Raw genomic sequence first — 15473 nt, forward strand, 5'->3', positions numbered from 1 at the left:
CGGAGGAAAAGACAGCTTGTCTTTGTTTATCGACAATCTACTCGCAAATCCTACCTCCCCGCTCACGATCGCCGCACTCTCCTTAACGGCCATCGTTGGAATTATCACAATCGTCGCAATGAGTTGGCGGGACACCTTTGGATTTTTTCGGCGCGCGTCATCTTACGGTCATGATGTGCCAGCTGCACCGCCCCAAGTGAGCGACAGTGATTACTCGTATCTAACGAGTGACGATATCGTTGAACCTCCTCGATCTTATCAACAATCTCACCATGACGGACGACGAGTAGTACGAAGGGACGCTAATCGTTTAGAAGACGAGTCGCCGGATATTTTACTACTCAAACATCGAGGGGTGACTTATCCTCTACATTTCACACCATTTGCTATTGACGACGGCGATCTCACTATTGGAGAGATTCGACGTCTCGCAGCCGAGAAGACAGGAACAGCCGATGTGAAACGAATCAGAATACTCTACAAGGGTAAATTGTTACGAGATGATGCAAAACCATGCAAGGACGAAGGTCTCCGACAAAACTCGGAAGTCATGTGCGTCGTGTCCGAGGTACGGCCCGGTGAAAGTAACAGCAGTTTTTCCGGCAGCGAAGGAGGGAGTCGGAGCGAAGCTTTGAGCCTGGATAGCCGTAGCAATCAAAGCCCGCCGTCGGGTGGCGGGGGTAAAAAGAAGAAGGGCAACAAGAAGGGAAAGAAGAAGCAGCAGCATCTCGCACCCGAACCGACAATTGCTGAGACCAGACCGCCGCCCTCAAAGGATAATCTCGCTCCCCCGTCAGATATACGCCCTTCATCAGCTGGGCGTTCCTCGGCGGCGCCCCCGCCAGCCCCAAGTCTACAGCAATTCGCCACCCCGAACGAAAGAGTAGATGCGCTACTTCGATATCTACGCACAGAGCTGGCACCGTTGTGTGAAAAGCACTTTTCGTATCCACCTACGGATCCTAAGGCGCGCAGCTATGAACATAAACTCCTCAACGAAACGATCTTGTCTCAAGTCATTCTCAAAGCGGACAGTATCGATTCCGAGGATGCTCGACCGGCTCGTCGAGCGCTGATAAAAGAGGCACAGGGGCTGTTAAACAAGCTAGATGCGCTTGCACCTCAGAGCTCATAATTGCATGTCTTTCTTTTTTATTTTCGATGTCATGATCACATTTGAGCAGGGGAAATTAGACACTTTCTGGAACAGTCGAGTTTATTGCTTTGGTCTTTTGAGATGGGAAGGGTCATGCCATTCTTGTTGTGACTATCTCGGGTTCTCTTTTCTGGATATATTATGCTCTCATCGTTTATTCCTTGGCATAGAAAAGGCGATCATTACCATTGCTGGGGAGGAAATCAAAAGGAGGACTCTCGTCACCCGCTCATCCATTGGCTTATCCACTGTCGTATCTACATGAGTGAATCCCCTAACAAACAACGCACACGATTGTAATTGTATTGATCTGGGCCACAGCGTCTTCGTTACAGACTAAGCCCGTCGCGAATTAAAGTGTACCCCGTGATACGGACTATTACCTACTAAGTCACTAGTTAAGGGGCATTAGTCCATATTGGAACAAAGCTAAGCTCCAGCCACGAGCAGCCAGCCAGTCAAATGAGATTAATCTACAAATTGCCTTAATCACCAGTTCTAGCCCAAGTCCAGTCAAATCTTGCAACTCGTTGGAACAAAACAAGGAGTGAAAATCAACAGAAACCGAGATGAGAAAGAGGAAGGTGTAAGTGTGCTATAGTCAAGATACATGTAGTTAGCAGCACAGACACTGTCAGTGCCCCGTATAATGATATTACGTAGCAGCAAAATCAGAGATGGTAACCAGGTACCGTATCGTACTGTATGGTACGCCGCTCTTTCTCCCTGTCCCGCAGCCAGTTCGAGCCGGCTCTTTCTAAGCTTCTTTCTCTCGGTCAGTCTCGACAAACTTCCTCCCCAAACCTGCGCGTGCAATTGCAAAAACAGCTCGCTGCTTTTCAACTCTAATGAAGCATTCTCTTCTCTTCTTGCCCACCCCGCCTGCTTACTCATTCCATCTTTTTTGTTTTCTGATATATCACTCCCATCAATCTGCGGGTATTGGACCTCACGTAATAACGTTCACCTGTCTCAACTAATCACCTCCTGACCTGTCTCATTGTCTTGCAGCTCTTGCCCTGCGCCTTGCATCTTTTGTCTTTGTTGCTGTCGCCTCACGACAAATACAGCACGTTATTTATTATTCACTCCTCTTCGACTCAAGCGCGAAAGTCCCCTCATTCGGTTTCATTTCCTTCTCTTGTCATACCTCTCCTTTGTCGATTATTCATCTCCTCCGACTTTACTCAGCAAATTGTCCGAGCAATTGCGACTTGCAACATCCCCAATTTCGAATAAATCATCTTTTTAACTCGGCCGAAGATTCTTGCGAGATATACTTCTGGTCAAAAATGTCATTGTGACCCCAGTTCAAGAGATCGACTGCGGCTTCTGGTCACATCTGTCACTTCCGCTCTCAACCGTCGACACCACTTAGTCCATCACAATTGCCATTCACACTGCGACCGTTTCAGAACAACAATATCGAATGATATAAACGAGCAACAAAATAAACAGTTGGAGAGATCAACAACTATCCCTTCCCGAACCAGAACCGAGAAAAGGCTTGGTTCGGTTGTCTCCACCTCCCGCGGCCTATTTCTTTTGCAAAACACGAGGACGATTGTACCAGTATTCAATCCGTGGAGGACATCTAGCTGCGTCTAGACACTCAGGCAGCGGTGTGATACACAGTATCCAGGGTACTAGTAACATCGCTTTGCCTGATGTCTTTGTGCCCTGGCTGGAAGTCGTCACCTTGGAACTCGTTTTAAGGTATCTTGAATAGCGTTTAGGGGTTGGTGGGGCAAGACCAAGTACTATCCAAGTCTTTTACCAACCACCGACTCACTAGGTGCTATGTGTTGATGAGAAGGTCGACAGCTAGAAAATAGACGAAAAAGAAATCCCAATTTCGCACTTGCAGACTTCATCAGAAAGGGGGTGCAGTCTGTCAGGTTTCAGAGGATATATTAGGGGAAATCCTCTATTTTGTTGGGATGGCTGGTACTGCCACTGCTATATCCTCCACAGATGCTTTGACATCCCCTCCAAATCTCACCACGGCATGGGACCTAGCTGTTCCGTTAGGATCAGAGGTGAGTGGTTCTCTGCCATTCTTGAAAGCTGCATTGAACCCAGTCTTTGATTCCTCTCGTTCAAAGCACCACTTTCAATCAAGACAACTGCTAACCACCGCGTCTGCAGGCCGACACTATAACGCCGAAACGTACGTCTAATGAATCCAGTTCTCTCTACAATAAACCCAATTATCGTCACCGGACACCGAATGGCAATCCTCGTTCTCGCACCTCATCGCAAACCGGCTCAAGGCGGGGAAGTAACGCACATGACACTTATGGACGTGAAATTGGACCCATGACTAAAGAAATGGCGGACTCTTACAGTAATGGCCATGTTTGGAAGGGTGACCAGCCTGGTAAGGCATCCGTGGACACCGACGGTCCACCGAACGACGACAACTGGATCCACCGAGATAAGTTGGCACGGATAGAGAGCCAGGAGCTACAACAAGCGGCCATGCGCATTCAACGGCAGGTGCGTACGGGCAGTAAATCAAGCAGCATGCGTGGTCGTAGCCACGATACACAGAGTCTGAACGGAACCGTTGCCACACCTCCAGAGCAGACAGAATCCTGGCCTGGTTTACAGAGACAACAACTAGAATCACCAATACCATTCGAAGACTCCGATGAGCAAGAAATCGAAAGCGAAAGGGTGAATTGGGATTTACGACGACCTGAGGAAATTGCTGCGTCATCTTTTGAAGGAAACGACGATGCGTCATCAAAATTCTACAAAAGCCCGGCCCTGAAGAAGAGTTCTTCACGAATCCCCGTTTTAGCTTCTAGCCCTCATCAGGCCTCGGATTCAAATGATCGTGAGTCCTCCAATCAGCGCATTCGCACTCGCACCGTAAGCAGTGGAGATGAAGATGGCGTATCCCATATCCCGAGTCGCAGAGCCAGTGAATCAGCAGTAATTGACACCCCTGAAGCCTCTCCCGAGCCAGGCTATAGTACGACGCCTCCACTATCCACTAGCCGGCCCAACAGTCGCGGCGGGATGCTTTCGCAAGTGCAGTCGTCTCCTACGAAGAAAGCGCCTACCAAAGGCACCTCTACCGCTCGAAAGTCGTCCGCTCCGCCCAATAATCGCAAACCCTCGGCCTCAGTCAAACCGAGAGCCACTTCTGGAAGTAGCACAAAAGACCGACCTGTTACGCGATCTGGAGATAATCGTCCATCGACATCTGCAAACCGTCCTGAAGGTGATCCACCTTGGTTGGCTACTATGTACAAACCGGATCCTCGTTTACCGCCCGATCAACAAATGCTACCAACGCATGCAAAGAAAATGCAACAAGAGCAATGGGAGAAAGAGGGCAAGACCCCGACAGCCTATGACCGTGAATTCGCGCCATTGGCTGTCCGTCCAGATGAGCCAGTGTCAGTGCCTACTACAGAGATGAAAAATGAAGCTGCGACTACCGATGGGGACAATCTTGCAGCAGATTCAGGATCTCCGTGGCCTCTTCAACCTCCAAGGAGCCCTGAACCTACACGTCCGGGAACAAGCGGAACCAACTATAGTACTATGCCAAAAGTACAAACAGCGCCACAAATTGCGTTGCCAACACCCCAGAGAGTGCAACAGAACTTGCCACCTTCGCCGCAGGAAGATGAGAAGGTGGAAAAGGGTTGCGGGTGTTGTATTGTGATGTGAAACCATTATTTTTTAGCCGTTGCTTTCTACTTTTGATAACTTCTTTCCTTCCTTTGAGTTCAAATACCCAGGGTTCTCTACGAATCCACTCTGAATTACTATTATATTGTTATTTTTTGGGCCAAGGTGCTCTCCCTGCACAGATGTTGTTTATTTGAAGCTGTTTTCTTAATCCTTTTCCAATTGATCGCTCTGTTTCTCTCTCTCTCTCTCTCTCTCTCTCTCTCTCTCTCTCTCTCTCTTAGCGACTCTGTTATTTCAAATACAAATATTGCCAAAGTTATGTTCTATCCGGTTGTTTTTCCGGCGTCTACAGTGTTCCTCTGTTTGTTGTATCTTTCTCTTCGGCTTTGATATGTTCTCGATCTTGTCCACGTGAGGACAAGTCTGCATTGCTCCCAAATTGTTAGGTCTGCTACTTGAGCACTAACTTAAGCCATCATTTTACATTACTTTCTCTGTCGATCTAGGTAGGTAGTTCCGTAGGCACTGTTGATTAAAACAGATACACATACAAGCATGGAACATKACGATTTTCATAGATCGTATTTTAGATCAGCCAATCAAATGAAAGATTTGCATCTACTTAGTCATCAAGGCAACCGACAATCCAGACTCGCCATCTTCGTCATTATCTGACTAATTCTAGATTGCGACTTTATCCTGACAAATTGTCAACTTTCCGTCGCGATTCCTGTCATCATCATCTTCTATTTCTTCACATTATCAAGCAAGCATACATAGCACGAAGAAGGTACGAGAAAGAGTTCCCCCCGTCCTCCCGATCGCAACAAAGTGCAGATATATATAACCCACCCCTCCCTCAAGTTCCCCTCATTTCTATACATCAACTTTCCTCGATAAACACAGTCGCACTACGACTAACATTACCACTGTGTACAGGACGCCGCATTAGTCCTTCTATCAAATCTATTCAGCCCACCATTTCAGCCCTTTTCTCCAGACTTTTCGGCAGCTTAGCCGCTCGCCCTATATCTCCCGGTACCATGTCTGCTGCCAAGATCAAGGCTCAGAGCATCATTGATGAGAACAAAGTTGGTACGTTTACTGTCTCTCGTTATATCGCTGCATTGAGTGTGTCGCTGACTGGCCTTGTTGTGAAGTCGTGTTTTCGAAGTCCTATTGCCCGTACTGCAAGTCAACAAAGTCGCTTTTGACCGGTCTCGGTGCGCCTTACTACGTTCTTGAGTTGGATCAAGTCGGTAAGTCATTCCACGACACACATCTTCAGGGGCAGGAAAGTCGAAACTAATTCTCGTTACTATAGACGACGGCGCCGCTATTCAAGACGCTCTCGAAGAAATCACCAGCCAACGCTCCGTTCCCAACATCTTCATCAACAAGGAGCACATTGGAGGAAATTCCGACCTCCAGGCTCGCAAGAACGAGCTACCTCAGTTGCTGAAGGATGCTGGTGCTTTGTAAAATGAGTTGTTCATACATACTACGTCGATCTTCGTCTCCCAAGTATCTTATCATGTTTAATTAGTCGAGAGATCGAATGCGAATATGATCTAGTTGATATTGGCAATTGATATTTGAGAGCCCTGATTACATATATACATAATTTTCATCCTATCTTACAACTTCGTAACCGTAGCTAAAGCAGGCGAAGTGGAGAGATTCGTCGCAACGGGAGTGATCAGATAACCTTCTGTGTGACGGTCCCAACAGGTCTCTCCACAATCCCCATGGTGCCTTCCACGATACTCTGTCTCGCAGGCTCGCTCGCAACCTGCTTGCCTGCAAGATAATTTAACCATACGCAACGACTGACCCTCTCATCAGCAACCCGACCAAGCCACTGGATAGGCTCCTTGGGATCCCGCTGGAAAAGCGCATCGAGAGCACCCTGTTGATCACGCAACAATAGAAGAACCTGTCCTTTGGGGATGTTCTTGCGAGATCCGCCGCCGAGCAGGGTCTTAAATTCGCTGACTGACTGGCCAAAAGTCTCGTCATCGAATTCGCTGCGCAAAGGCACAGGCTGATCGCCCTTTGTTTTTGCGAGCTCCTTAATTCTGGCTGATTCTTTCTGTGCGCGGTTCGTCATATGTCGCACCCAGGCATCACGCAAATGCATGAAATCTGTATTGCGTGTCGGCACAATACGGATCGCAGTGCGGATGTTACCCTCCTTCAGTATCGATGTCCATGCCGCCTCGCCAAGTTCCGGGTCAAGCAAGAGCTTCTTCAATGCATCTCGTTCCGTAGATACAAGAGACGTTGCAGCAGCCGCCGCACCCACGGTGCCAGGCTGATCAGCCCCAATAGCGGGAGCCTGTACTCCGGTGTGCACCAATCGTCGCTGAAGGGTTCCGATATCTGACTTGGCCACATACACGCCGACAACATATACCTGGATTGACAGGAACGAGACAGACCGTATACCGAATCCGAGCAATTGATATTCCTCTTCGGATTCAGGCGCGATAGGCAAATCTTGACCGGGGGTTAATCGTGTATCGCTCATAGACTTGGGAAGTCTGATGGTTGTCGGAAATAGTGGCACGGAGCTATTTCCCGTCTCGACCTGCTCGGCGCCGTCTTGACCTTGGATACGGATCACGGATGGGCTGCTGGGGAATTCAGACGGTCCATCAAGCTTGATATTGCCATTGTTCAGATTGTTTGGATTTGGTTCCCCTTCTTTTTTTGCTGCGTCCTCCGGTAATCCGAAAGAATTGCTCTTGACCATCCCGTACATCGTTGCACCGCATAGGACGATACCGGCGGCGGAGAGCGCCATGCGGCGTCTGTAGTGCGCGATGGCAGCTTCAGGTTGGGCTTGATTGGGCTTTCGTGCGGATGATCGAAGGGGGTTAACTTCTCCGACTGGTTTACTTGAGGCGCGCAAGTTGGGACCGGTGGACACTTGACGCGATGCTCGATTTGCTGTCCGTTGAATCAGGCGCGGACGTACCTGCACCTGGCGTAGGCATTGTCGACAGGCAGTTGGTGGCAGCATTCTGGCTTATTTTGGGAACTTGCTCTTTTGCTCACCTTGATCATTTGTTCCTCACTTGATGCTTTCACTCGGAAGATGACGACACGCCGAAGATCAGTGGACATCACGTGATTCGTCACGATCATCCAGGAACCCCTTCTTTTGTTGCAGGAATATTTAACTAATTAAAGATATCAGGGGAGATTGAAGCAGTAATTAGAATTCGTCCCTTGAATGTTTGCGCAATTCATGTATTTACGTAGTTAAGCAACAATTCATTGGGGTATCATATAACAGTTTAGCCAGTCTCAAATCTTATCCTCGATAATCTCCATCGCCATCATCCCGACCCCTTGTGCTCCTTCGACTCCGCCTGTTATTCGCACCACTTTCCTCGGCAACAGTTGTACTAGCTGCCTCTGTCACTTGAGCTGTGCGCTTCACGCCCACGCTGCGAGCCAATCTTGCCTCAAATTCATCGATCGCTTCCCCCTCAGCAGGAGCATCCCGTCCATAAACCTTTCTGACTAGCCCAGACACTCCACTTTCACCAACTTCAATCTTTCCTCTAGGCCCGACCATGTACTCTATGACCTCCTCTCCGCCATCCATCTCCCTGTTACGGACCAGATAGCCTTCCTTACAGAGCCGCTGTAGTAAGCGATCTGTGCGGTCGATGGGCGTATATTGTTCAATACTGGTTCTTTTTAGGTATCTATCCAGTCTTTGTTCGAGTATGGAGCCGCCTGACAGAGTGATAACGGATATAATGAAAGTGTAGAGTGCTGTATAGGTACTATCGAGGAAGGAAGTAGGCGCTTTTGATGGAGGTAAAATCTCTGGTGTCCGGAACGAGGGAGGTAAGGTGCTCATTACCATCCACGACTTGGAGGCCGTAGATGGCTTTTCAACACGTTGCGCCGCTGGAGTACACAGTCAGTTGTCAATCTAGACATCTGTCATACGAGTAAGTATATGCTTACCCCTGCGCTGAGTGATGGTCACTTTCTCCTTTGCCGGTAATTCAATCATTTGCATGCCAAACCGATGTCGCAAAACCTTCTGAGCCTCGTCAAACACCAACTTGAACTGCCTTGCGCCCTGTTCGCCCAAAATTTTTGCGCTGATCTCGGTTCGTCGAATCGGTAATCGTGCGTACTCGCTGGAGAGTGCCAGTCGCACCATCTTTTTCACCATGACATCTGTACTGCTGGGCGCGCGATGGCCCTCGTCTTCGCTAGCGTCAGAGGCAGACACATTATCTTGAGATTGACGTCGTCTCTGTGTAGGGCGTCCTTCATCGTCTGAGTTTGCGTTATTTTGTTGCTCCGGGTGCTGCACGAATGTTAGATGCAAATGAGTCGCGACGGATCATCTGTCATGAGCACGTACAGCACGACGTTTGCGTCCAGGAGGCATGATTGCAGTATCTAGCGTTGAGAGTACGGTGTTTTTAACGTTTGATCCTAGCCTCTTGCGCCGAAAAATGTTCAAAATATGGATGTAGGAGGAAGATAGATATCGAAGACGCGCGGGACGCGTAAATTAGAAGCTTGAACTTGGTGGGGCAAGCCGCTTTCCTCAAAGGCTTAAATTCCGATTAGCTTCCACTCACATTACAATAACTGTCTCAACTTGCATCAGGCTCATTCTCTCACTGGGAAGAGAAAATTGATTATCTATTGAATATCTCTACGTCAAAATCTATACACATTAACACCCGACAAGGCCATGGACACCACCCGACTCGGTGTATGAGCAGGTACCATTGCCGTATGCCGTCGCGTTCTGGGAGGGGAGAAGTTCGACGTTCTGGAAGTCAATGTTATAGCATGGATGGACATTGGAGCAAGAAACCGAGGCGGAGTGTGAGGCTCCGTTCAAGTATCCTGTAAAGTTGACAAAGGCAATATTCGAGATGGCCATGAGACTGGTCCCTTTGAAAGTGCCATTGTCTCCAGAATCTTGAGTCATGGCGGGACCAGCGCYGGCTCCCYGAATATTGAAATTCGAGAAGAGGATGTTCTCGACTGTACCCCAACCGCCGCCATTTGGTAAGCCGGCACTTTCGTACGAGCTTTGTAGCACTCGGCCGCCCATGTATGTCTTGATGTATGCCGAGTTGTGCATATCCTTATTATAACTGACGATCTGTATGACAGTTAGCATCTGTTACAACGGGGTCGCTTCAGTTCAACATACATTGACATTGTCTATAACCACATTCTTGACCGAAGCATCCTCGAGGTACTGGCCGAGGCTTCCAATGGCAATGCCATTACCACCATGACAGAGTACATTCGAAACACGGACATTGTAAGAGCGTGGTTTGATGGCAACACAGTCGTCTCCACCCTGATACGTGAAACCATTTAATTCGATGTTGTTTGCATCCATGGTATCTATTCTCATTAGCTCAGTCCTTTGTCATACTCGGGCTGGTCATACCAAAACCATCCGTGTTTTGCACCCAATTGCTACCATATGGAGCATTCACGGCAGTTGCATTGCATGTAATGTTGTTGAAGACCATATTTGTGCCATTCATGATGTTTAAGGACCACAGAGGAGGATCCTTGACAGTGAAATCCTCTACAAGAACTTCTGACACATTCCAAAAGACGAAAGGCATCGGTCTTCCAGGCTGCGTGACAGCTTGTTCGACATTATACCAAGCATTACCATTGCCGTAGATTTGCCCCGTTCCGTGTCCCTCGATAGTAATATGGTCTCCAGTCAGGACAAAGCCCGCATGATGGTTTTGGAAGGTAATGGGATAAGAGTGATTGCGCCAGTAGTCGAGGTCATCGGAGAACTGTCGTTGAGTTAGTGCCTGATTTATGCAAAATCGGATGCCTTCACGTACTGTCCATACACCGCGCCAGTCAATTACAACATTACTCACAACAGGATTGAGCCTCGTTGCAATCCAGTAATTTTGGTCCTCTGGAAAGACGATGGTACCATCCTTTCCGCAACGAGAGAACGCCTCCAGGATATTCGGGACATCGTTTCGTTTCCCTCCTAGAGCTGTTACTGTACAGACATTGCCTTTTTGCGATACTCCTCCCTTGGAAGCTGCAGCCGCAAGAGCTGTAGAACAGATTGTAAGAGGTACAAGGTTCCTGAGCCAGTGCATTTTGTTTGCTTGGAAGGCAACAATGCAATTGGTATGAAAGATGTATCCGACTTGCAACAACAGCAGGTTTCAATCATCTATGTCCCATTTATTGATAATTTCTCCTCGACTACAGAGACCAACGACGTAATTGAAAGAAATTGACCCGACCAATAATTTCTCCGTCTGAGTGTACCATTCAACCATTTTCATCTAATTCGGTCTGTATTGACCCGACTACTTCCTGCCGGTAAATAAGCACTTTAATAGGAAGCTGAAATTGGTGATCGATCACGATTCCAATGAGTTCAATTGCGGGGGAAAGAGAACGGGGTTAGTCCGGGGTTGATCGCCTTCTTGAATTTCCTAATTGACGTAGAAACAATTTCCAACGGTTAGATTGCATCCTATGAGAATCCTTCTGGATGTGGCGGCTGCATTAGGGTTTGGGGAAGCACATGGTCTCCCAGTGCAGGATGCCTCAATATTTCCACCAATGACTTGGCGCATCTGCTTCACATTTAACCTGTCCGTCTAAATGTTGAGGTAGCGACATATATTGACCGCGAATTAAAGACTGACATGCTTAACAAGCGTCAGTAGCTTGATTTTAGTGAGCACTGCTCGGGTTATTACTTCGAATATTAGACGGCACTAATTATGGCGAGCTTAATTGAAGCCCTAACCGGGATTTCATATTAAGAGCAACGATTCCACACACAGAATCGTCGAATTTGGAAGTGTAGGCAATTGGAGTTGGAATTTGCTATTACTTGTATTTGAATAACGAATTGACCTTTCAAGCTCGGTATGGTCTTGTTGAGCAAGATTAGCCTCGTCCACGTCTGGACGCTGGCTCTCTCTGCTGCTGCAGAGGCCGGCAGCTGCTGGAGGAACACGACTTGCACAGGTCCTGCTGATACCTCCTTTCCTGGTGCCTGGGAGAAGAACATATATGCTCCTGCTTCACGTCTAGTTCGTCCCCAGAGTATACTCGAAACGTCCGACTCACGGACGGACTTCAAAGTGGGTTCCGGCCACAATGTCCTGAAAGGAAACGGCTCCCAAATTGTTTTTGACTTTGGCATTGAAGTTGGTGGGATTGTCTCAGTAGATTACACAGCATCAGCTGCAGGCTCAGCCCTGAACCTAGCATTCAGCGAGGCTAAGAACTGGATTGGAAAGTTCTCAGACTCTTCAAATGGTGCTTTCAAGCAGGGAGATGGTTACCTCACTTACAACATCACCGAAGCCGGAAAGAGCGTGTACACCATCCCTGACAACAAGCTACGCGGTGGATTCAGATATTTGACCGTCTTCGTCACAGGCAATGCTACTCTAGACGTGAATGATATCACCCTAGAAATAGGCTTCCTTCCGACATGGTCCAACCTACGCGCCTACCAGGGCTACTTCCACAGTAATGACGAGCTACTCAACCGTATATGGTACAGTGGCGCCTACACTATTCAGACCAATATGGTACCTGTGAACACTGGTCGTCAGATCCCCGCAGTGGCCTATGGGTGGGACAACAATGCTACTCTTGGACCTGGTGATACCATCATCGTTGATGGTGCGAAAAGAGATCGAGCCGTTTGGCCGGGAGACATGGGCATTGCAGTTCCTGCAACTTTTGTCAGTATCGGTGATTTGGAAAGTGTAAAGAATGGATTGCAGGTTATGTACAACACTCAGGTATGATTCTTTATGGTTGAATCCCGATGTTAATCATCAGTGCTCACGATTATCTAGGCCTCAACTGGTGCTTTTGCGGAATCAGGTCCACCCCTGAGCCAGAAAGGATCTGACACTTACCACATGTGGTCTATGATTGGAACATATAACTACGTCCTCTTCACGAATGACACGGACTTTCTCCAGCTGAACTGGGCGAAATACCAGCTCGCTATGGATTATATCTACGGGAAGGTTGGTTCCAGCGGCTTGTTGAACGTTACCGGAACCAGAGATTGGGCCCGGTGGCAGCAGGGATTCAACAACTCCGAGGCGCAGATGATGTAAGTAACTTCCATCGAACCGTCTTTGTATTGCCTTAGGATCACTGACAGTATACACAGTCTATACCACACCCTTAACACAGGAGCACAGCTTGCCGATTGGGCTGGCGACACCACCGGCCTGTCCAGCAACTGGACTGAGAGAGCCAAGAATCTGGCAGTCGCTGTCAATGCCGATTGCTTCGATGGTGCGTATGGTGCTTTCAAGGATAACGCGACTGCGACAACTTTACATCCTCAAGATGCCAATAGCATGTCGATTCTATTCGGACTTGTCGATGAGGATCGCGTACAAGGCATTTCTCAGCGTTTGACCGAAAACTGGGCGCCCATCGGAGCCGTTGCCCCAGAGTTGCCGGAAAATATTTCACCATTCATTTCATCGTTTGAAATTCAAGCCCACTTCGTTGCTGGACAACCGGACAGAGCACTGGACTTGATCCGACGTTCTTGGGGCTGGTACATCAACAACCCCAATGGAACAGAGAGTACTGTGATCGAAGGCTATCTCCAAAATGCCACTTTTGAATACCGCAGCAGCCGTGGATACTATTACGATGCTTCATATATCTCCCATGCACATGGCTGGTCAGCTGGACCCACGTCAGCATTGATCAATTACGTTCTTGGTTTGTCTCTCACCGGTCGCGCTGGATCGACATGGCAGTTGGCTCCACAATTCGGTGATTTGACCTCTGTTGAAGGAGGGTTTACATCTTCCTTGGGTCAGTTCCAGGCTTCATGGACTCGAGAGTCTACAAAGTCGTCGTCGTCGTATGAGTTGTCGTTCAAGGTACCTAAAAACACACAAGGTACCGTTGTGCTTCCGCCAGTCAACGGGAAAAAGTCGAAAGTGACATTGAATGGAAAGAATATACAGTGGGGAAGCGATAATACGAGTACAATATCTTTTACGAAGGGAGGCTCTTACAAGATCACCGTTCGCAGCAAGTAATAGGTACAAGCATGGCTGAAAATTACCGGAGGAACAAGGTTCGATTATCTGAACTGCCACCCGAACCCCGGGCCGTAAATTAGATTTAAATATATCTAATAAGCCAATCACACATTTCCAAGCAAATGTTCTAGATAGTCCATCCAATCAGAGTGTACGAATTCTGTTGAAGTCTAAATTGTTATCGCCAGCGGCCAATGTAACTGCAGCCCGCAAAATCGTGTCAAAAGGCGCACTGAAGGAAAACCACGATATATAAAAAAGACCACCGCAGTTCATAAATCTCGTTTTTCTATCCTCAAATAAATTAGCCCACGAAGCCATGGACGCGATACCACCCAGTCAATCACAAAAAAGAAAACCATGGATTGAAACGCCATTGGTTGAATCAGCGGCGCTCTCGAAAGCGGCAGGATGGTAAGCATGATCTGTCTATGAAAATTACCTTAAAAGGAAACTTTGTTGATCTGTCCGACTCTTTTGATATTATAGTCGGATCTTCTTAAAATTAGACTGTTTACAACCTTCTGGTAGTTTCAAGTCAAGGTTCGTCAAGCATCCATCCATGATTTCTATCCGATAGAAATTTCTGACGACTCACAGAGGCATTGGCAACTTGATCCTCTCTCACTTAACTGACCCATCAAACAATGACAAAAAGCTACACTTTTACAGCTCCTCAGGCGGAAACGCCGGCCTCGCAGCCGTAGTCGCTGCACGCGATCTGGGCTGCGCTTGTACAGTCGTTGTACCCCATAGCACGAAGCAGCACACGATTGATAGACTGCGAGCCGCTGGCGCAAACGATGTGCTACAGCATGGAGCTAGCTGKTTTCAAGCCGATACTTTTCTGCGGGAGACTTTCATCGATGCCCCGAAGCAGGAGGAGACTGGCGATGTCAAGAACGTATATGTGCATCCTTTCGATAATCCGGTTATATGGGAAGGACATTCGACTATTATATCTGAGTTAGCTGAGCAACTGCCGGCTCGCGAGGATGGGGACAACACTCAGTTCCCTGCCGATGTTGTCGTATGCAGCGTTGGTGGAGGAGGATTATTCAATGGTATTGTTCGCGGGCTAAGTGATTATAATAAGTCCCACCCAAAGGACGGGCCAAGAGAAAAGAAAGTGGATGTTCTCGCCGTCGAAACGAAAGGAGCAGACTCCTTGGCCTACTCTCTGCAAAATGGAGAGCTGTCATCTCTCGACGCAATCACATCCATTGCAACTACACTAGGTGCGCTATGCGTGGCACCCAAAGCTTTCCAGAATGCAAGTGAGCCACCGGAGGGTGTCAGAGTTACAAGTGTGGTGGTACCCGATGCCGAAGCGGCCAGGGGGGTAGTTACTTTTGCGGATGAGTTGCGCATACTCGTCGAGCCGGCTTGTGGCGTGTCGATAGATGTTGCGCTGGGTGCGAGGTTGAGGGAGGCAATTGCAGAGAGGGAGTTGGGATACGACAGTCGTGTTGTGGTTGTTGTTTGTGGTGGCTCAGCTGTGACTCCTGAGGTCGTAGCTGAGTATCGCACGAAACTTGCCCTAGGTTGGGTCTGATTTACTTCTC

The 15473-nt window shown here is 48.2% G+C and overlaps 5 protein-coding genes across 5 annotated transcripts; 3 read left to right on the top strand and 2 right to left on the bottom strand.

The window, feature by feature from the left end:
* Nucleotides 1-118: 118 nt before the first annotated feature.
* BHQ10_000408 (uncharacterized protein) lies at nt 119-1135 on the top strand (the record flags this gene model as incomplete). The annotated part of the gene is made up of 1 exon (XM_040876407.1): nt 119-1135. One exon carries the CDS (start codon nt 119-121, stop codon nt 1133-1135), a length of 1017 nt encoding a protein of 338 aa, XP_040728913.1.
* A 1961-nt stretch (nt 1136-3096) lies between these two features.
* Nucleotides 3097-6289, top strand: BHQ10_000409 (uncharacterized protein; the record flags this gene model as incomplete). The annotated part of the gene is made up of 5 exons (XM_040876418.1): nt 3097-3195; nt 3305-4709; nt 5747-5902; nt 5968-6066; nt 6132-6289. 5 exons carry the CDS (start codon nt 3097-3099, stop codon nt 6287-6289), a joined length of 1917 nt encoding a protein of 638 aa, XP_040728914.1.
* Nucleotides 6290-6506: 217 nt separating this feature from the next.
* On the bottom strand, nt 6507-9230 carry BHQ10_000410 (uncharacterized protein; the record flags this gene model as incomplete). Its single annotated transcript, XM_040876430.1, has 5 exons — nt 6507-7793; nt 7868-7992; nt 8198-8734; nt 8795-9146; nt 9204-9230. The coding sequence occupies 5 exons, from the start codon at nt 9228-9230 to the stop codon at nt 6507-6509; spliced, it is 2328 nt and encodes a 775-aa protein (XP_040728915.1).
* Nucleotides 9231-9524: 294 nt separating this feature from the next.
* Nucleotides 9525-10950, bottom strand: BHQ10_000411 (uncharacterized protein; the record flags this gene model as incomplete). The annotated part of the gene is made up of 4 exons (XM_040876440.1): nt 9525-9962; nt 10014-10213; nt 10260-10626; nt 10678-10950. 4 exons carry the CDS (start codon nt 10948-10950, stop codon nt 9525-9527), a joined length of 1278 nt encoding a protein of 425 aa, XP_040728916.1.
* A 789-nt stretch (nt 10951-11739) lies between these two features.
* On the top strand, nt 11740-15463 carry BHQ10_000412 (uncharacterized protein; the record flags this gene model as incomplete). The annotated part of the gene is made up of 4 exons (XM_040876451.1): nt 11740-12627; nt 12685-12950; nt 13011-13762; nt 14589-15463. The coding sequence occupies 4 exons, from the start codon at nt 11740-11742 to the stop codon at nt 15461-15463; spliced, it is 2781 nt and encodes a 926-aa protein (XP_040728917.1).
* Between the last annotated feature and the right edge of the window lie 10 nt (nt 15464-15473).

The sequence above is a fragment of the Talaromyces amestolkiae genome, assembly GCF_001896365.1.
Source record: "Talaromyces amestolkiae strain CIB chromosome Unknown scaffold1.1, whole genome shotgun sequence".
Classification (NCBI taxonomy): domain Eukaryota; kingdom Fungi; phylum Ascomycota; class Eurotiomycetes; order Eurotiales; family Trichocomaceae; genus Talaromyces; species Talaromyces amestolkiae.